This window comes from Tachysurus vachellii, chromosome 13 (genome assembly GCF_030014155.1).
Source record: "Tachysurus vachellii isolate PV-2020 chromosome 13, HZAU_Pvac_v1, whole genome shotgun sequence".
Taxonomy (NCBI): domain Eukaryota; kingdom Metazoa; phylum Chordata; class Actinopteri; order Siluriformes; family Bagridae; genus Tachysurus; species Tachysurus vachellii.
Genome location: NC_083472.1, coordinates 22,486,469 through 22,507,406, shown reverse-complemented (window position 1 = coordinate 22,507,406; position 20,938 = coordinate 22,486,469). Strand labels below are relative to the sequence as shown.

The 20,938-nt window shown below is 39.7% G+C and overlaps 3 protein-coding genes across 6 annotated transcripts in view; 1 reads left to right on the top strand and 2 right to left on the bottom strand.

Annotated features, from left to right (window-relative positions):
- Positions 1-786: 786 nt before the first annotated feature.
- Positions 787-10,017, top strand: rab33ba (RAB33B, member RAS oncogene family a). The gene is made up of 2 exons (XM_060884946.1): positions 787-1,242; positions 4,984-10,017. Exons 1-2 carry the CDS (start codon positions 1,024-1,026, stop codon positions 5,458-5,460), a joined length of 696 nt encoding a protein of 231 aa, XP_060740929.1. The 5' UTR covers positions 787-1,023; the 3' UTR covers positions 5,461-10,017.
- A 618-nt stretch (positions 10,018-10,635) lies between these two features.
- Positions 10,636-13,992, bottom strand: zgc:113425 (uncharacterized protein LOC541425 homolog). 2 transcript variants are annotated; one of them, XM_060885120.1, is made up of 7 exons: positions 13,914-13,992; positions 13,228-13,400; positions 13,027-13,086; positions 12,108-12,239; positions 11,767-11,913; positions 11,553-11,613; positions 10,636-10,993 (listed from the first exon to the last, which is right to left on the bottom strand). In XM_060885120.1, the coding sequence occupies exons 2-7, from the start codon at positions 13,390-13,392 to the stop codon at positions 10,890-10,892; spliced, it is 669 nt and encodes a 222-aa protein (XP_060741103.1). In that variant the 5' UTR covers positions 13,393-13,400; positions 13,914-13,992; the 3' UTR covers positions 10,636-10,889. The 2 variants fall into 2 exon arrangements, with proteins under 2 accessions (XP_060741103.1, XP_060741102.1); XM_060885119.1 differs by having other exon boundaries at positions 13,228-13,422; positions 13,914-13,952.
- Positions 13,993-14,769: 777 nt separating this feature from the next.
- The window catches only part of setd7 (SET domain containing 7, histone lysine methyltransferase), an 8,365-nt gene continuing 2,196 nt past the window's right edge, over positions 14,770-20,938 (bottom strand). The window contains exons 2-8 of one of the 3 annotated variants that reach the window (XM_060885802.1): positions 20,913-20,938; positions 19,709-19,910; positions 19,395-19,584; positions 18,814-18,895; positions 17,930-18,047; positions 17,193-17,350; positions 14,770-15,732 (exon numbers count right to left, since the gene is read on the bottom strand). The exon at positions 20,913-20,938 is cut by the window's right edge and continues 104 nt beyond it. In XM_060885802.1, the coding sequence (XP_060741785.1) occupies positions 15,531-15,732; positions 17,193-17,350; positions 17,930-18,047; positions 18,814-18,895; positions 19,395-19,584; positions 19,709-19,910; positions 20,913-20,938 (978 nt within the window). In that variant the 3' untranslated portion in view covers positions 14,770-15,530. Of the gene's footprint in view, positions 15,733-17,192; positions 17,351-17,929; positions 18,048-18,813; positions 18,896-19,394; positions 19,585-19,708; positions 19,911-20,912 lie in introns of those variants that run through there. The other 2 variants (XR_009649409.1, XM_060885803.1) reach the window with 2 other exon arrangements.

The window sequence follows — 20,938 nt, the reverse complement described above, 5'->3', positions numbered from 1 at the left end:
ACATTACAGCTTTTTACTCAGTTTTTTTTTTCTTTTTTTTTTTTAATATAAATAATTTAATTGTTTAAAAATCTTTATGTACGGTAGGTGTTTCAGGCTTCATGTTTTCACTCAAATTCTGCTACTTTATCTTTAAGGCGAGACAAGTGTGTCAAAGGAAGCATAACAACAGCAGTGAAAAATGACAAGTTCTGCTTCAGGTCATTGTGAGTGAATAACAGCACAGTCCCAAATATTGAAATACTGTTGATGTTTTAAAAAAATTGTCATGTAAAAAAAAATTTAATCTAATAAATGCATAGTGTATTTTGTAGTATTTATTAAGAACAGGGTAAAAAGATTTTTTAATTATTGATTATAATTATTATTTTAACAAATAATTAAAACTATTTAATTAGTATAACATTCAATTAAAAATGAATTTCAACAGCAAATCTACTACAGTACTACTGCCAATAATAATAATAATAATAATAATAATAATAATAATAATAATTATTATTATTATTATTATAATAACAATAACAATAATATTAATAATAATAATAATAATGATGATAATAATAATAATAATAGTAATAATAATACATAGAAAGATCAATAAAAAGATACCAAAAATGTAGTAAAAGTCCCAAATGTTTTAAAATAACAAAAACAATAGTGTTATTTAAACGATCGCGAGATTTGCGCGTGATTGTAAACTCTTTGCATAAACCCGGTGAAGTCTCGCGAGATTTCCGTGTGATTATATAAACTCTTTGCATAAACCGGGTGAAGTCTCGCGAGATTTCGGCGCTGGTTCAGGACGTGGCTGAAAACCAAAACAGTGCAGCAGCAGAAACAGGAGAGGCTCCAGAGATGTGGAGTCAGTGTGATTCGGACAGGAGAGCTCCGGAGATTACTCACACATCATCTGTTACGCTTTAGTGTTGCTGTGTGTTCCATGGTGCTGTTATCGCACTGACACGGTTAATCTTCATCATCATCATCATTTTCATCATCATCTCTGACTAACACACAGACATGGAGTCTTCTCTGGAGTTCAGCAGCTCTCTGACCAGCTCCACACTGCCTCCTCCGCGCACCAGGATCTTTAAGATCATAGTGATTGGAGACTCTGGGGTGGGAAAGACCTGCCTCACCTACCGCTTCTGTGCAGGAAGGTTCCCCGACAAAACAGAGGCCACCATCGGGGTGGACTTCCGGGAGAAGGTGATAGAGATTGATGGAGAAAAAATCAAGGTGAGAGGAGGGTAGGGAAGAGGAGAGGGGAGGAGGAGGAGGAGGAGGAGGGGAGAAGGAGAGGAGATGAGGGGAGGGGGAGAGGATGAGAGGAGGCGAGAGGATTGGAGTGGAGAAGGAGAGGAGATGACAGGAGGAGAGAGGAGGGGAGGAGGAGAGGGGGGAGGAGGAGAGAGGAGGAGAGGGGGGAGGAGGAGAGAGGAGGGGAGGGGGAGAGGGGGTGAAGGAGAGGAGGAGAGAGGAGGGGAGGGGGTGAAGGAGAGGATGAGAGGAGGAGAGAGGAGGGGAGGGGGTGAAGGAGAGGATGAGAGGAGGAGAGAGGAGAGGAGGGGGTGAAGGAGAGGATGAGAGGAGGAGAGAGGAGAGGAGGGGAGGGGTGAAGGAGAGGAGAGGAGGAGAGAGGAGGGGAGGGGGTGAAGGAGAGGATGAGAGGAGGAGAGAGGAGAGGAGGGGAGGGGTGAAGGAGAGGAGAGGAGGAGAGAGGAGGGGAGGGGAGGGGTGAAGGAGAGGATGAGAGAGGAGGGGAGGGGTGAAGGAGAGGATGAGAGAGGAGGGGAGGGGGTGAAGGAGAGGAGGAGAGGGGAGGGGAGGGGGTGAAGGAGAGGAGGAGAGGAGGGGAGAGGAGGGGAGGGGGTGAAGGAGAGGATGAGAGGAGGAGAGAGGAGGGGAGGGGGTGAAGGAGAGGAGGAGAGAGGGGAAGGGGGAGAGGGGGAGAAGGGGAGGAGAGCAGAGCTCAGCTCACATCTTACTTATCCTAGAATTAGGCGCTTCATTGCATTCTTTCCCCTCTGACGTCACCTGTAGTCGCTGTACCAATGATGTAACCTTTACTAGTAGCTGTGACGTAATGTTTTGTTTTGCAGGTGACCTGATCCAGGTCAGTCTATTAATTATGTCATCATAACTGTTCATCCTATAAAGGTCTAAAAATGAACATTAACATGAATTTTGTTCAGTATAGTATCTTAAATCCAACCCAGATGTAGTAGTACAGGGATGAGCGCTGAGGCAGGGGCTTGATGTAAACAAGTCAAGTGTAGATGAGAGGCAGGTTGTGTTCAAGCTTCCCTCGCACTTGCCTTTATAATGCAGAGATAGTGATAGAGAAAGAAACGATGGATCAGATATCAGAGGAAAAACAAGAACAACAAACGTAATCAATTGTTTTGGAGCTGAAATAAGGAGACATGATTGTACTTATTGTTAGTATACTTTATTATTATTATTATTATTATTATTATTATTATTATTATTATAATATCAGTGATATTTGAGTTAAAGAGTTTAGCTGAAAATAAAGTATCAGTATCAGATTGAACTCAATATAAGTATTGGATTGGTACTAGAGATCCAGCTTGTTTACAGTGAATATGTCAGTATGGGGTCAGTATGATGTCAGTATGATGTCATTATGGAGTCAGTATGATGTCATTATGGAGTCAGTATGGTGTCAGTATGGTGTCAGTATGATGTCAGTATGGAGTCAGTATGGTGTAAGTATGGGGTCAGTATGGGGTCAGTATGGAGTCAGTATGATGTCAGTATGATGTCAGTATGGGGTCAGTATGATGTCAGTATGATGTCAGTATGGAGTCAGTATGGAGTCAGTATGGGGTCAGTATGGGGTCAGTATGATGACAGTATGGTGTCAGTATGGGGTCAGTATGGGGTCAGTATGGGGTCAGTATGGTGTCAGTATGGTGTCAGTATGATGTCAGTATGGTGTCAGTATGATGTCAATATTGGGTCAGTATGATGTCAATATGGGGTCAGTATGGAGTCAGTATGATGTCAGTATGGTGTCAGTATGGTGTCAGTATGATGTCAGTATGGAGTCAGTATGATGTCAGTATGGAGTCAGTATGGTGTCAGTATGGTGTCAGTATGATGTCAATATTGGGTCAGTATGGGGTCAGTATGGTGTCAGTATGGTGTCAGTATGGAGTCAGTATGGTGTCAGTATGGGGTCAGTATGGAGTCAGTATGGTGTCAGTATGCTGTCAGTATGATGTCAGTATGATGTCATTATGGAGTCAGTATGATGTCAGTATGGAGTCAGTATGATGTCAGTATGGAGTCAGTATGGGGTCAGTATGGGGTCAGTATGATGTCAGTATGGAGTCAGTATGATGACAGTATGGAGTCAGTATGATGTCAGTATGGAGTCAGTATGATGTCAGTATGGAGTCAGTATGGTGTCAGTATGGTGTCAGTATGGAGTCAGTATGGGGTCAGTATGGAGTCAGTATGGGGTCAGTATGGAGTCAGTATGGTGTCAGTATGGTGTCAGTATGATGTCAGTATGGTGTCAGTATGATGTCAGTATGGGGTCAGTATAGGGTCAGTATGGAGTCAGTATGGAGTCAGTATGGAGTCAGTATGGAGTCAGTATGGTGTCAGTATGATGTCAGTATGGTGTCAGTATGATGTCAGTATGGGGTCAGTATAGGGTCAGTATGGAGTCAGTATGGAGTCAGTATGGAGTCAGTATGGAGTCAGTATGGTGTCAGTATGATGTCAGTATGGGGTCAGTATGGGGTCAGTATGGGGTCACTGAATCTCTCATTTTAATTAAGAAATTAAAGACTCTCTTGCCCCTTTTCCACCAAGGCAGTTTGAGTGCTCGTTCAGAGCATAATTTAATGGAAAGGCAAACCGGCTCTTAGAAGGTTTGCCAGTGGAACCAACTTTGAACCAGCACCAGCACTAGCTCTGAACCAGCACCCAGTCCTTTTGGTGTAAAAGGGGCATCTGTCACTCTGCATTCTGCATCACTGTAGTGTCACAATATTCACTCTGTTCCTTGTTCCACTTTGATTCTGTCCATCTATCTTTTCCTGAAGCCTCTTGCTCTTTCACCAAATGTCTCTATTGTTATATAGCTCTTTCTCCTTGTCTATAACACAGTATCACTCTCTTTGTTTACACTCTCTCTCTCTCTCTCTCTCTCTCTCTCTCTCTCTCTCTCTCTCTCTCTCTCTCTCTCTCTCTCTCTCTCTCTCTCTCTCTCTCTCTCTCTCTCTCTCTCTCTCTCTCTGTCTGTCTGTCTCTGCCATTTCTGTCTCTAATTTCCACCCACTCACTCACTCACTCACTATCTCTGTCTCTTTCTCTCATTCTGTTCCATACAGTTCTGTTCTATTCTCTTTATGGTCTATGCTCTGTTCTCTATTGGGTTTTTTTTTTCTAGTAATTTTCTTTGTATAATCATCTTTTGTTCTATTTTGTTCTACTGGGTTCTGTTCTGTTGTATTTGAGCATACTGTCATTTCATCTATAATATTATATGAAAGAGAAACAGTAAAGGAAAGAATAATGGATTTTTTTAGAGACCTATTTGCTTAAACAAGTTTTCATCTGAAACTCTGTGTGTGTGAGTATGTGTGTGTGTGTGTTGGTATGTGTATGTGGGTCTGTGAGTGTATGTGTGTGTGAATGTGTGTGTGAGTGTATGTGTGTGTGTTGGTGTGTGTATGTGTGAGTGAGTGGATGTGTGTGTATGTGTGAGTGTATATGTATGTGTGTGTGTGTGTGAGTGTGTATGTATGAGTGTGTGAGTGTGTATGTGTGTGTGTGTGTATGTATGAGTGTGTGAGTGTGTATGTGTGTGTGTGTAAGAGAGAGACACTTCCATTCCCCTCAGACTGTGGCAGACTGATGCATTGCTTTCTTCTGAAGCACTTGGTTTTTTTGTGTAATGTATTTGGCCTTTTATTTTTTTCTCCTCTCCCACTCTTTCAGGTCCAGTTGTGGGACACAGCTGGTCAGGAGCGTTTCCGTAAGAGCATGGTGCAGCACTACTACAGAAACGTGCACGCCGTGGTGTTTGTGTACGATGTGACGAGTGCGGCGAGTTTCCGCAGCCTCCCAGCATGGATCGAGGAGTGCCGGCAGTATGCGCTCGGCCATGAGGTGCCCCGGATCCTGGTGGGCAACAAATGCGACCTGCGCCACGCCGCTCAGGTGAGCACCGAGGTGGCCCAGCAGTTTGCCGATGCCCACTCCATGCCTCTGTTCGAGACGTCTGCTAAGAGTCCACAGGGAGGGAGCAATGACAGCGACCACGTGGAGGCCATCTTCATGACGGTGGCACACAAGCTGAAGTCACAGAAGCCGCTGATGCTTAGTCAGCCGGCCAACACGGTCACACTGAGTGGGCAGGACCAGGAGGAGGAGCCACGCGGAAGCTGGGCGTGCACCTGCTGGAGGAGCTATTGAGGGACATAGAGGCGTGGCTAAATCACTCAATATACTAGACGACTTAAAGGGAAGTTGCGTCACAGGTTTAAAGGTTACGAAATCTCAAAAAGTATCCGTGAAGGTCAGAGGTTGCCAAACAAACGGCTCGGTTAAGACAAGGGATTAGAGGCTGATTAAACTGCATCCTAGGCGTGATTGCGATGCTAACTTCTGCAGTATCCAAACCCGAACTGAACCCTACACGTCTTCTGTGCTCCATGGGAATCCTTAACTCGCGGATGAATCGCAATTTCAGATCAACATCCAGACTTGAGTTCTACCTTTTAATGAAAGACGGCATAAAAAAACTACTCCGCTTATTAGACTTTAACTGATTAACTGACACAAGCATGCAAACTCAATACCTTGAAAATTAGACTAAGCTAAACGGATAAACACTATCAGAACGAAGAAGTAGGTGTTTGCCAGTAATTAATTTTTTTGTCTTTGTACTGTAATCCTTGAGATCACTGCACTAGGAAAATAATAAAATACGCTACTGCAATACGCAAACGTAAAAATCTGACCGTTCATCACAGGTCGCGTTCGAGTTTTTTTGTGGCTGGCACTCGTTATTAAGCTAAGAGCACCTTGTTCCGTGTTACTGTACTGTGTATGTAATGACCAGAAATGAGTTTGGCTTTCGGTGTTTTTTTTTGCTTGGGGGAAAAAAGAAAAAAAAAGATAAACAACAATTGCCTCTAATAGTCGTATCATCGTGACTCCTAAAACTGAACGTATTGCCACGTGTAGAAGCTGTGCAGTAGATCTTTAGATTAAATAATCAATCTCGTTAATTATGGACTATAATAATAGTAATAATAATAACGATAATCTTAATTTTTATTAAGAATACAAAACAGGTTTTTTTAGTGAGCCCTTGCGAGCAATAGCAGCTACATTGTTGGTGCCCTGTGTGAATAAACGCATCGCCATTTACAATATAATCACCATATTTAATAAAATCCCGTCTCACTGGTCAGCATTTCGCTTGTAACAATCCTATGTGGCTTATTCATAGGGCTAAAAATGCAAACATAAAAAAAAGCTATGCTGCTTTCCCATTGGGACAACAAAATAAAACACCTCACTTCTAAGTTGCTTCTTCCGTACACAAAGTTTCATTACTGTCACGTACAGAAATTCTGATTCCCCGTCGGCTGGCGTCTGAACGTTAATAACAATTCGTGTAATTAATGTAATCGATGCTCCTGATCCTAGTGTTGTGTTAAAACAGGTTTTCATTTCTACATCTCACTCTTGTGGTATTCGCCATGACGGAATATTTTCTAGCTGTAACACGATGTTGACGTTTCTCGGCGTGGACGTTAGGTTAGGAGCTGATGCTAAGTTTAGTTAGAACGGCTTTTGTTTATGCCACGAGGTTCTTGAGACGTTTTGTTCGTCCGTACGGTCTGCCACGATTCTTGTTAGCGTGATGTATACAAAGAAATACTTAGAATTTGTAGAGTTTGTAGAATTTCTATAGCAGTTAGATTCGGGGTCAAGGTCAATGCAAGGTCAAGGACAAACATCGAAGACTTCTCGGAATCGAAACGTCTCTACCGAGTTCTCCATGTTTCTGCATGTAGTTTACCAACACATCTACCAGAAGGCGTTCTTGACCATGTTTCAACTGTCTATAAATACATTGAAATATATGATTCGTAGCTAGCTAACACTCGCTAGGTCATGTTTATCGTCCATATTCCCATATTCTTTGGCCTTTAACCTGTTTGCTTTCCTAAAGTATGCGTTCTTGAATAAGATTTAAACTTAAACACTATATAACATAAAAATACGGACACCAACCGTAAACCTGCGAACGATCTCGCTCGCGTTAACGTCTTTAATGCAAAAGGCCACGAGAGACGTCAACCTGTCAACCTTTTCATTGAAATCGCTGCTAAAATCACCAAGAAGAGACTCGGACAACATTTTATGACGTAATTATAATTCGCATAAACTGCTATACTGCCGTATTTCTAACAAAAAACAAACAAAACAAACAAACAAACAAAACCACGACATACCACGAGCCTTCGGAAAGACAGAGAAGTCACAGGTACCACAAAAGTGAGCTGTTCGTATCAAATACAAAATAAAATAAAAAAAAGTTTATAATAATAACAGTAATCGGAACACACAGTGACGTCGCCGATCATAAATAACGATTTACACCGGGTCTGTATTTCACACAGTTATACGCTAATGTGCATGGAAGAAACGACCCCCCGAGATGTAACCATGGCAACAACTGTAAACATTAAGCGTCAGGACAAAAATGCTAGCGAGAGTAAATAAAATAAAATGACAGCTAGCCCTAGTTATTTTCATATCATTCAGTTACGAGTAAGTAAATAAATATATACAAACGTGTTTTTTTTGTTGTTTTTTTTAAGAACTAATAAAGACAAAGCAAAGCTAAACGACGTGTATAGACTCGACTTTTAGGCACGTGGCTAACCTGTAGCCTGTAAAGTGTGGTGTAGGACTCGAGTGTGTGTGTAACGCACAGGGTCTTGTGTGTACGGCGTGATCATATTACTAGAGCTGCTGGATAAAGTATCAGCGTCTCACTCAGCCTGCAGTCTTTCAGGATGACTAAGACAGCAAGTGTGTGTGTGTGTGTGCGCGTGTGTGTGCCTGTGTGTGTGCGCGTGTGTATGTGTGTGTGTGTATGTGCGTGCGTGTGTGTGCGTGCGTGTGTGTGTATGTGCTTGCGTGTGTGTGCGCGTGTGTATGTTTTCCAGATTTGAGTCATGGCTATTATTTGTTTCTTTATTTTTTTTGCGCATGTTTTACAGATTTGAGTCATGGCTGTTATTTGTTTCTTTATTTTTTTTGCGCATGTTTTACAGATTTGAGTCATGGCTGTTATTTGTTTCTTTATTTTTTTGCTTCAGTAAGTCGCATTTTCCCCTCAGCGCATTCTGAGTAGCTGTCGGTGCCACAGCAGGTCCTGTGGTGCGCACTTCAGAAAATCCTCAGGCGTGGACTTTAATAATAATAATAATAATAATAAAAATAAACATGGATAATTATTTAGTCTATTGCGTGAGTGAATGAGTGTGTGTGTGTGTGTGTGTGTGCCCTGCGATGGGTTGGCACTCCGTCCAGGGTGTATCCTGCCTTGATGCCCGATGACGCCTGAGATAGGCACAGGCTCCCCGTGACCCGAGGAAGTTCGTATAAGCGGTAGAAGATGAATGAATGAATGAATTCTTTAGTCTCGAGTGCTATCGTGAACAGCGACGTCTCTCTGACCGCCTCGAGCGTCCACACGTGTGTTTTGTGGCGCAATTAAATAAAGCGTGTGTTCGACGGAGGCGCATTAATGCGTTCACGAGAGCGAAAGCTTGCGCACACACTTTATGGGACTTTAAAAGACTTTATGTTTTACTGTGTATCTACAAACGATACAGAATTCCAGACTCGCCAAACTACATATATGCGTCTGCATTTTAACACCAGAGTAATAAGAGATATCACTCAGAAATGCGTTAAAACGTCAATATCAATCAGTCCGTATGTGTAAGGAATGATTGACAGCGGTGTAGGTGTTTTAACTCACTGATATTAACACATAAGGACTTCAGTCAAACAAACAGTGCTTTTGTTTTTCAGGAAATAGAAAAAAATCAGATGGTTTGGACCCAAAAATAGTCAGAATGGCTTACAGTAAAGTGTCAGGGCTGACACTGGTAATGATAATCGAGAAAGATCTAAAATATTTTAAACATCAGATCAACAATGAAAAGGGCAGCCGTGTGAAATCGCGTTAGTTAAAAATGATAAAGAATGTCAAAGAAAACAGGTAAAGGTGAAGTGTAAGGAAGAATGTGTCTCATGGGGGCCAAAATTTACACCCGAGAGCATCAAAAAGCTGAAATCGAGCCGTACAGTAGGAGTTAAAAACAATCTTTAAGACACTTTTAGACTGATATTTAGATTTGTTTCACTATTATTATTATTATAAGATATATTAATATTCTACGTGGAAAACCTAATACTCTTAAGTTTAATTTAAGGGTGTGCAAACTTTTGGACTCTTTTAACTTTTTAAGACGATCTTTACGCTGCGGTGCTTCGGACAGACCGGGTTGTGTGTCTGCGATGCACGAGTTTGCTTTAAGTTTTGCCAAAAGTGGTTGATTTTGTGTATTGTTTTCATTTAATATCATTTTTTACTGTCGTTTCAAAGGAAATCAGGCCTCTAACATCCTCTGGGATGATTTTGTTTCTCAGGATGTTTAGAACAGATTTATGTTTCATCCTCAGTAATGTTTTCTGATTAGCTGAAAGTTTACACACGTCGTTGACTTCATCGCCTCTGCATCGTCTGTCAAACGCATCCAACAATCGGGGAACTGGGTTTGCCGTGTCCTCGGCTCCTGTCTGATTTCTGCCACGGGACAAACCGAGAGAGTGAAGTCTGAAGTCTGATTATTGTGTTGCAAACGTTGTGTTTCAACGAACAATGCTTGAATTGTATTTTTTTTTTTTAAAAGATAGAATAAAATGCTCCTAATTTCATGTGTTGTCATTGCTTTGTGAAGTGATTTTCACACAACACCGGAAATTTCATTTTCAAACTTCTGAGCAAAGACTTTTTAGTGAATAGAGTTTAGATTCGGTTTAATCGCCTTTTAGCCATCGTCTCTTTACACCAATGAATATATATCAACTGTATTTATCTGAATACATTATATTATTATGTGAAGAGTTTTTTTTAACCTTCTTATGTGCAATAACAGTTTCATTTACTAACATTACCGTGTGGATAGAATTGTACAAAATGTGTAAGATGTCTAACAAACTTGACTAAAGGCAAATCATTCACATGTGCAGATTCTAGTTCTCTGAGAGAGCACGGTTATGATTAAATCAGTGCAAAGGTTTGCACACCCTTAGGCCAAAATATATAAAACTGATGCAGGGATTTGCAGAAATGAATTAATTAAATAAATAAAAAAAATGGTGCATTTAAAACTTCTGGATATATTAAAAAAATAGGGGATACAAACTTTTGCCCTTAGCTGAAAATGACAACGTTACAACTTTATCAATTACTGCATCTGTACAGATAAATAAGACAGATGACATGCAGGGATAAACATTGGTTAAAGGGAAAAAATGGCTCAAAGCTGTGTATCCAGGTAAAAACTATTTATTAAAAAATTGTTTAATTAACAATATATTTTACAGGCATTTAGTGATATAAATTAGATAAATTAAATATGATAAGAAAACAAAACAAAACATTGCATACAATAAAATGGCACTTTAGAAACTTCAGTCAGTGAAAAGAAGTGCAAGGAAACGTACAGAACTGGATTCAGGAGGTTCAGGTTCCTCTTTTCTGAGCATGAATTCGATAAAAACACCTGGAGTGTGTAATTCAGTGCCTACGTGAGTCTGCTGTATGGAGGAAGTGCAGAGAGTTCCTGTTCCTGTTCAGGGCAGCGCTCCATAAACGATATGGGAGAGTTCAACACTCGTTCGTCTCCACCTGCAGCACGTACACACAGACACACACGCAGAGAGCAGAAAGAGAGCAGCCGCTCATTAAACCAACACATCCAGGAAAAAGCCACCCTGAACCTCTTAAATCATGAAGACCACCTTTTAGCATGTCCAAGAGTTCATTTGAAATAAAATTTTTAGTTGATTTTTTAGTTAATTTATTTCTAGTAATAATTAAACAAAATAATTGATCATGAAAAACATCTAAAGCACTTTCAGATTTCTGTATAATACTTTTAGATTCATAATAATAATAATAATAATAATAATAATAATAATAATATTTATTTCTGTATGTATTTATTTACTTATATTTATTATTAATTTCTCATTGTTTCATTTTTTTTTTAAAAATATTTCTTTGTTAAAATGTTTTACTTGTTTTAATGTTTTAAATTAAAATGTAATTCTAGCTGTTTTATTTGACTGTTTTTAAGCTTGTCAATACGTACACACACTCGTACGTACACACACTCGTACGTACACACACTCGTACGTACACACACTCGTACGTACACACACTCGTACGTACACACACTCCTCACCGTGCCATGAACAGACCAGATCACCTGAAGCACTTGGGTCATTCTGAGAAACAAGCATCTCCTATAAAACACACACACACCAAGATTTAGGATACAGCATCTCAGATACTGTTTAGGATGCATTGTAGGTGAATTAGGACACAGCAGAAATATTCACATATACTGTGTGTGTGTGTGTGTGTGTGTGTGTGTGTGTGTGTGTGTGCACACTCACCATGCCTGTGACTGAATCATAGCACCCACAGATCGGCAGACTGCGACACCCCACGTACGTGATGAGAGAGGAGAACACGAGCGCGCCGACTCCTGATAACACCATAGTGCTGTTTGCTGCTTTCACCATACGGCTCAGGACAAACTTCTGCTCAGGACGCACAGACACAGTCGCAGATGCACAGTCGCAGACGCACAGACGTGCACAAACGCAGACGTGCACAGACACAGGCGCACAGACACGCAGACACACACACCGAGTGTAAAATTACAGAAATCCAGGCTGTTGTTTGTATACAGAAAACACAATGTGGAGTTTTTGTGATGCAGGGAAGACTGTACCACTTCAGTGATGTGTTTGGGGTGGAAAAGTTCATCGTCTTCTTCTCCGTAGCTGAGCGTCACGCCGGCGTAAACGAATACGATCACAGTGGCGACGTAAGAGACGACAGATGACACAATCATGACGGTAACCTGAAGGAACAGATATGAAAAGAAGTGGGCCAAAGATGCATGTGACTGATGTTATCGATCCTGAGGTCAGACATTCATTTTAATAGCACAGTTTGTAGCTCATCCATAGATTCTAAATCCTTCCCACAAAAATGTTCAAACAGATTCAGAGACAATTTACAAAGAACAAATCAGATCACAAACATTTACTGAGTGACCCAACAACTGCCCTTGGACTTCCACTTGAACCGAATTTGGATTTGAGTAAACAGGGTTTCTAAACTTTTCATAGACCTTGGAAACATTTTCTTTGACTTATGAATGAAAATATTTATAATCACAATTTCCTTTAAAACCACACTAACAAATGTAGAGATATAATAACGCACATTTAATTGCAAAACATTACAGTTCTAAACTGCATTTATGAATTTTGACATGTTCTTTCTGATTCCAATTAAAACTTTGAATATTAAAGAGATCTTTAAAAAAAAAAAAAAAAAAATTGGTCGATAATTGTTCTAAAAATTGTGGAATATTTACTAGAAAAAATAAAAGGCATTAAAAAAATGCTTTCCTCAGTATTCCAAAATAAAAACGATAGTTTTTAACTTTCGAACGTTATACAAAGACTGAATTTTATGATTTTTATTTGCATATTAGGGGAAAAAAGCAAGAATAAGTATGAAATCCACCGTCAAATATTTATCGTGATGTCTGTTGTTTTACACGATATAACATTGTTGTGTCATAAAGGGGAAATTAAAGCGAATACGTGCTTGAAAAGGCCACCAAATACGAAACTAACCAGCGTTGGGTTTTTCCTTTGCGAGGCAAAAAGTGCGAGCACTCCAGGGATGGCCATCATCTAAGAAAAAAGATAAAGAATCACAGGTACAAAGTCCAAACAAAATCGAAAGCTGGCACATGATGTTAATGATTCATAAGGCAGGATGTGATTTAGAGTAATCCACTCATTAACTTGAAGTGACCAGATACTTTCGCTCACCGTTCCTGCCCACAGAGGAGCTCTGGTTTCACTGAGAGTCGTGCTCATGCGGAAAACGGCGTCTATAAATCCACACACGACGCACAAGCTGGCACAGGCTACCTGCAGGATTCCCCACACCACCATCACCTTCTGGTTCAGGATGAAGTACCTGTAGTGCTCCATGATCAAGCCTTCACAAACACACCAGGAGGTCTAATGACACCAGATTCAAAAACTTACCATATATTTGTCTTTAATATCCATCCAGGTTTAAGGAAAGCTTTTATTATGTAGAATTTGTGTACTAGACCCCCCACGTGCCTGGTGATTAGTGTTCGGTCATCAACATCAACAACAACAAAAACAACAACAACAACAACAACAACAACAATCAATACTCTCTAATTCTGTAGTACATTAATGTGCTGCATTAGAAAAAGAATAAATATAAAATAGATAAAAAACAAAACACAGACTATGAAACTACAATCGCATTTATTTTATTTATTGTTTGTCCTTTTTATCTGAACGTCTTTTAGGATGTAGAACAATAAATGAACAAGTTTCATTCCCACACATATGATTTCTGCATCTTTTTAGTGCGTCACAGGGGAAAGTTAAGGACATAATGATTGGATAATAAAACTACAAACAATAACAATAACAATAACAACAACAAAATAAACGCGTAAAGTTTTTTTTACCTTCACTGTCTCACCACTTCCGGTCTTCTGGTCCAGCGCGTGCAACTTACCTGCAGGCCGCGCAGGTGCATCACACAGGCCACGCCCCTTCTCTGTTTATTAGCTGGTAGAGTAGGCGGGGCTTAAAATGACTCGGTATTAAATCTATTAAAATAAATTAGTGACCAAACTGTGACTTTAATAATCGTTTTGTTAGGTTACAGACGTGCAAACATTCACACCTTGAGGTCATTAATGAATACACACAGGATAAAGACCTAGTTTTTGGGTGAATCTGTGCCTACTTTAGCCTTTAATGCCTGGCTGATAGGAGTGGAAACAAACAGATCTTAAGTCTTCTGCTGTTATTGTGTTTTATTCACCTTTAGGTTCAACATATACATTCTGAGACGCTTTAACGTTTATGGCATTAGGCAGACGTCCGTATCCAAAGTGCCTTACAATTTTATCTCATTTTTATTACAACTTATGTAATTAAGGGTTAAGGGCCTTGCTCAGGGGCCCCAACAGTGCCAGCTTGGTGGAGCTGGGATTTAAACGTAGGACTTTCCGACACGAAAAGTTTTCTTCTCAACACATTTTTAACGTGCTTATTTACGTAATAGACGTGTTGTGAAGTCTAACGAGGAGTTTCAGCCTGCAGACCTTTAATTCGCTGGATGTTTTGTGTACCGATCTGTGTAGAGACTGTTGTGCATGGAAATCCCAAGGAAGCTTCTGAAATCCGTTTTAAATCGGCATCTGAAACCGTTGCCCTTTATAAGCACATGATGGTGGCAGATGATTGGATGACTGCATTAATACGGAGGTGTACAGCTGAAATATTTACAATACTATGAAATGAAAACTTCCATGATCATGTTTTAATGTTTTATTGATAAATCCTGGATTAGAGATATCCTGCATATCAAAGACCTGAATTCATTTCTTATTGTGATCTGCTACTCATTCTGCTCTCTTTCTCTCTTTCTCACATACAAACATAATGTGCTTTCACACTTTTCCTTTCACTGATTAAAAGCAAAGGCAAAAAAAAAACAAAAACATTACATACAGTGCAGTTTTAATACTGTTTTTTGAAACATAAGTAGAATCTAGTGTTGCGGTTAACTCTCAGATCTCGAGTGCGAGTAGACTGAAGCTAAAGAGACAATAACTGTAATAACTGCACTGCAAATACAAGAGTATGACGACTGCGATAACTATGGGAGTTTTAACCACGTACTAACTGACTGCATTTCTCGTGCTCGTCGAGGTTATCGTGGCGGCAAAGAACGCCTTCCGGGTTCGCTAGTGCATAGTTCTCACTTCAGATGATTCATGGAGCTGATTCACATCATGCTGTGCTTCATTCACTCCTCACATTACAGCGTTCATGATACAGTTGTTGAGATCTGTACACATCGTAGCACCTTCGTAACATAAATGTTTCTGCAAAAGCCAAGCATTTCACCGCCGATCCAAAGAGAAAAATAAGGAGAGCAGCTAAAGAGGATGTTAAAGAGAAAATATTAAAGACACAGTTGTTTAGATAAGAGCAGGGCAGTAAAAGAGGCAGATTTAGGTGTCGCTTGGCATGATGCAAAAAGGGTGTTTTTTTTTTTTTTTGGAAAAGGGTTAACAATAATCCTCAGCTCTTCTTTCAGCTTCTCGTTCCTGAAACTCGCGCAGTTCCTGTTTGTACCAGTCAGGAGCCTCTGGACCTGATTTCCCAGAAGGTTCGTGGTCGTAACCGTAAGCGACCGTGAGTTCCTCGTCTTTCTGTACTGCTCTGATTGTTCGGATGCACTTTATCGGCCCGAAACGAGGATGAACGAACCTGACCAACAACATCAGAAACAAGGTGAGTAAATATATATTCAGGTACGATCAATATAATCAATAATTTGACCATAAATCTAAGGTTGAGTCAAAGTTATTGTACAAGGTCTTGGAAAATAATTAAGTAATGCAGTGATAATGAGACAATGTGAATGCCAAAAAAACACAAAAATTTGTTCTAAATTTTATGTTAACGTTATAGCTCTTGGTTCACTATAACTTTATGGTTTACTGCATGCACAAAGATTTAACATTATATTTTCAAAATAAAAGCCAGAAAACTGCACTGTAGTGAACAAGAAGACATTTTTGTTAGTGAAAGTAATTGAAAATTGCGTTTCTGCTAATTAATTGCTAACAGACAGCTTTGAGGTAAATCTTCAAGTTATTAATCGACAAAACCATTTAAGATTAATATTTCTCCCGGAAAAGCTCTTTAATTTTGACAATATGTGCTATACCTAAAATTAAATGAGTTTTAATTAGACTTGTGGTTTTTATTTCTCTTTTCACAAAGGCTTAAAATTTAAAATCCAAAATGCTTTTTGAATTTTTACGATAACAAAAAAAAACACTTTCGACTCATGCGATCACATGACTAAAATATGCCCAAGTATCAGAGCTGCACACTTTTTTTTTGGATACTGTGACTGATTGGAAACCAGTATGTTTGTTTAACAGGACATTCGGGATCAGTGTGAATGGATTTGTTTAGATGGATACGGGATAAAGAGAGAACGTGTCCGTGTAGATGAAACGGACAGCTAACAAATGAGAGGAAGTGCTGCAGTTCCAGCATGGTAACCAGAATGCTTATTCAGTCTCGGGGACACATTGTTTTGCTTTACAACAGGCCATATGGCCAGTGACACCTTGAGCTGAGGAACAGAGTGGTATATGATGGATTGTAACGCTTCTCCTAAGAAGGAGAACATCAACACAGTATATTAATGGTGTCAGTTCATTTCCCTTTCTGCGGATAGACCTCGTATACTGACGTCTTCAAATCCTGCCTGAAATCCGTAAAGCTTAAGGCGCTCGGTTGTATGTCGTCTTGTTACATCAACCACAGTCACGTTTGAGAATCCTGTGACTGAAATCATGTTACCACTTTATCGGCTGCAATTAATACGCTATTATGATCAAAGTACCATGATATCTATACTACTTTTACTAAACCCCGGCTGTGAACAGTATACAGACTGCACATTTTACATGAGCAGTGTGAATGTGATTGCAAATGTACATCGTACACCTTGTAAATCTGGTCCGAGTAGCTAAAGGGAAACTTTTCTTGAATGCTGCTGAATCCGGGTCACGGCACCATTTTAACAAGTTATTAGGATCATCGTATGGTTGCGTTGGAGCTCCAAACAAACATTATTTTCTTAAGAGTCTTAAAAATATGGCACTTAAAATGCGCTGTGTTATTTTCATACATGACATTTTTATGCTCACGGGTCGTATTTGCAGTTGGGGGTAAATGAGTGATTGGCTTTGTGCCCAAGCGATGCACAATAATTCTCTGTATGGTTAAAGGGCTCAGGAACATCAATCACTGTCTCCTCATCTAACGAAATGGTGTTCCCGTTCATGGACCAATCACGGGCGTCCACCTGGCAACACAAAACATACAATAAACAATTACTCCTTTTCGTCAGTGGGTCAGTAGGTGTAGAGGAAAAATATTTAAAGAGAAATTTTAGAGAAATGTCTGTGATGTGAACAAACAATGACAATATAATCCATCGCCTACACACACACTCTTCTGAAAATTTGTTTGCCTTGTGTACTGGACTTTAATGAAAAGAGCTAAATGGAATGGAGATCATTTCTGGGTCAGAAAAGTGTAAAATCGAAAATTTCCTGAATTACAGATTCCAGAGCCAATCAAATACAACATTTCCAAGTTTTTTTTGGTTTTTTTTTAAAGATATCTTAAATTTAAATAAAATCTGCAATAACTTTCATATTTTTGACTTTTGAGATGTATAAATATTGTAAATTTAAGCTTTTAAAAATGACAATTTTCAATTCATTTGGGGAAAAAAAAAAACATCAAAAAACTCATTTTAATTACAGACATAGGTACCAATACACACTCATGGACGGTTATATTTCTATATTATAATTTTCATGTCAGGTTTGCGGGGTTGTGACATACAATTCGGACACAAAATTGCACACGAACACACCTCCGAGTGTGTGATTCGCACTCCATTGTAAAAGGCCATGATTGTGTTGGCATCTGTGTCCATTTTGGCGAACAGGCCTTCTCCTGCTCCAGAGATCAGTGACTGCCCCACATACACACTGTGGTAAACACACACACACACATCCATGGTGTACTTGTGTAAAGTACCATAATCAGCAAACGTTTCACAAGCCTGCCAGCTGTAAGAGTTAAAAACTGTATACACACACAATAATACCTAAGATACTGAACATGTATTGCAATATTTATTTAATCTATTTCTAACTTATACGGATATATTCTAACGTATCGGCAATTTATTATGTGTTTAACACCTTCATGTAGATTTCAATCTAATGGCTAAGAAGAACAATGTGCGCGTTGCCGACTGGATCGTTAATCACATTACAACCATGGACGATTGTTTTCCCAGAGCCATGTAGTTAAAGTCTGTACAGGGCACAACTGATAACGAAGCAATCCACAGCTTTGATTCATGAAATAAAAAGAAATCATTTGCGATATAGCAGTTTGATCAAACTATACACTATGTAATAAAACGTAGAAACGTTTCCATAAAAATGTCTGCATATATATATACAGTATATAATACAAAACAACTTCTGTGCTTAATACACTGAAGGTCCAATGAGCTCATTAGTGAGTCATTTGCGACTTATGGGAATCATTAGCTAGCTGTAATTGGGTAAAGTGACTCATTTGTATTACAAAAAAGGAGTAAGTTATAAGTGTAAAAAACTACAGCTACATGGAAAATCCTTTAAATCTGTCATTTATATTTGAAAAAAACAACAACTCACTTTCTTGAGCTACAGTAATTATATTTCGTTTAACCTGAATTAGATGATTGTGGATTATACCAACCGCTGACTCTCATAGGGGTCGAGCAGTGTTTTGTGAGCAGCAATACAGGAGGAAGTGGATTTGTCATAGGAGTAAACAGGACCTGAGAGAAACAAAAGATCTTATCAGAGCTGTAAACTTCAGTCTTTGTTCAACATATTATAGTCATTATGTTGTGCTAACAGCAAAGCTTATGTGAAGGTAAGGACTGAAGCCGACGCTTAAGGTCAGGAAACGGTAATACTATGAGGACAAAAACTAAATTTTTGCTGCCAAAAATAAATGACCGGTTGCTGTTTCCGGGGGTTTGTAGTGTTTAGTTAAGGTTTCTTTAGTATCTGATATCACAACATAATAGAGCTGGATGGGTGATATCATTTAAGAGGTGATATATGATTCCAAATATCTGTGACAGAATTCAAAGGAGTCCTATAGGAGTCTGATGGTGACCTCATGTGAGATAACGGTCATTTAATGGATGTCTGGAAGTCTTTTTAAAAATGGCAAACCGGGTAAATATTCTATTAGGATCCAATTAAATTTGTGGATTCAGTGTTTTCAAGCTGAAATATTAGAGCTGAAGGGAGTGCGGTGTTACTGACTGTCAGACTGAACGGTGAAGTGAGGTCTGCCGTTCTCCTGATGGGTCAGCGTGGCCAGTCGAGCCTCGATGAGCTCCCCGTCCACAAAGCTCCCGTACAGAGCCGTGCATCCATCGGGGTAAATGTAAGCCACTGCTTTGCCCGTCATCTCCCCGTCCTCGTTGACTTCACCCACCACACAGCCTCGGTCCTACACACACACACGACAATCGTCTGATTATAGATCGGTCAGAACTGCGACTAACACCGACACCACCTTCTTCATAACTCAGAAGCAGAGAAGAAGAGTTGCATGAAAACAAACTAAAAGGTACCGGGTAGTAAATCCAGCAGACGCCGCAGCGGATGTTGTCCCTGTACTGGCCCTTGAAGATCAGATGTTCGTCCGGGTCGAACTCCTGTGCAGGACCGTTGAGATCTCCGTCTATGTAGGTGCCGTGTAGCACTCCACCGTCCTCGTACGTGTACACACCCTGCCCCTGAAGTGCATCGTCCACGTAGAAGCCCTCTAGTGTGCTGCACGTGAACACAAACGGAAAAGAAATTATTCCTGTTTTTACACAGCCTACTTGGGGCAATATTTTTATAGAAAAGTTCCAGAAAACCTCGAAATCAAACCCATTTCTCTGAGCTCTCTGAGATGCCCCAAGTGCTTGTTCACAATAATATAAGATCTAAGTGATAATAAAGGATTATACCTGAGAATAAGTCGATATTGCCATAACATGATGCTTAAATCGTCTCAAAAACTCCTAGTGCGTCTCAGAACCGCTATAACATCGTAATAAGAGCCGAATAACTAAGATCTGTATATAACGACTGATTTACGATGAATATACAGTCTTATGTAATTATATATTTTACTAGTTCTAGTTTGTGAAATAGTTTTAGTTATAGAGTTTCTTCTTAGATTGCGGTTATTAAAGTTACTACATGCTCAAATCCTGCCAAAAGTTCTGTCTAAATGTATATCGACGTTTTCCTATAGCTTCGGATTCGGCCAAGCTACCAGGAGTCGGTTAATTATTCAGCATCGGATGCGAGTTGAAATGTAGTGTTACGTCTGTAAAATCAGCCATACAGCCATAGTTGTCTTCTGACTATATGGTTTGAAGAGAGCGTGATGATTTAGAGGTTTAGAGGTTAAAATTCCTTTACTTAAGCAAAATTAAAGCTTAGTAAGCTAGTCATTATATGAGGATGTTACAAAAAGTAAAAGAATTTGCAAGGAAACTCTCAAATATAACAAAGGAGTATGAGACAGAGTAAAGTTTGTTGGCCTGCTGATGATGAATGATTGAGTTTTTGCCAGACTAGCAGTATATATTACATATGACTCATATTACATCTACGCTGTCTGCGAGAGAGTGTGTGTGTGTCTATATAAGACTCTGACTCATCTGAAATATGAGTCATGATCATGTCTGAAAAGCTCTGGCTTGTGGAATTGTCAAAAATAACACAGTGCTGTAAATCATCAGTAAGCGACGTTTAACACCGAGTTGTGCGGCCTCGTACCTGCCATCGAAAAAGAAGAACTTGCC

Bases quoted from the DNA above. Each gene is read 5' to 3' on its own strand.
- zgc:113425 (XM_060885120.1), bottom strand. From the start codon at position 13,392: ATGGAGCACTACAGGTACTTCATCCTGAACCAGAAGGTGATGGTGGTG. The intron at 13,087-13,227 runs GTGAGCGAAAGT...CTTTTTTCTTAG, and splicing joins CTCCTCTGTGGGCAGGAACG to ATGATGGCCATCCCTGGAGT. The intron at 11,914-12,107 runs GTACAGTCTTCC...CGTCCTGAGCAG, and splicing joins CCAAACACATCACTGAAGTG to AAGTTTGTCCTGAGCCGTAT.
- rab33ba (XM_060884946.1), top strand. From the start codon at position 1,024: ATGGAGTCTTCTCTGGAGTTCAGCAGCTCTCTGACCAGCTCCACACTG. The intron at 1,243-4,983 runs GTGAGAGGAGGG...CCACTCTTTCAG, and splicing joins TTGATGGAGAAAAAATCAAG to GTCCAGTTGTGGGACACAGC.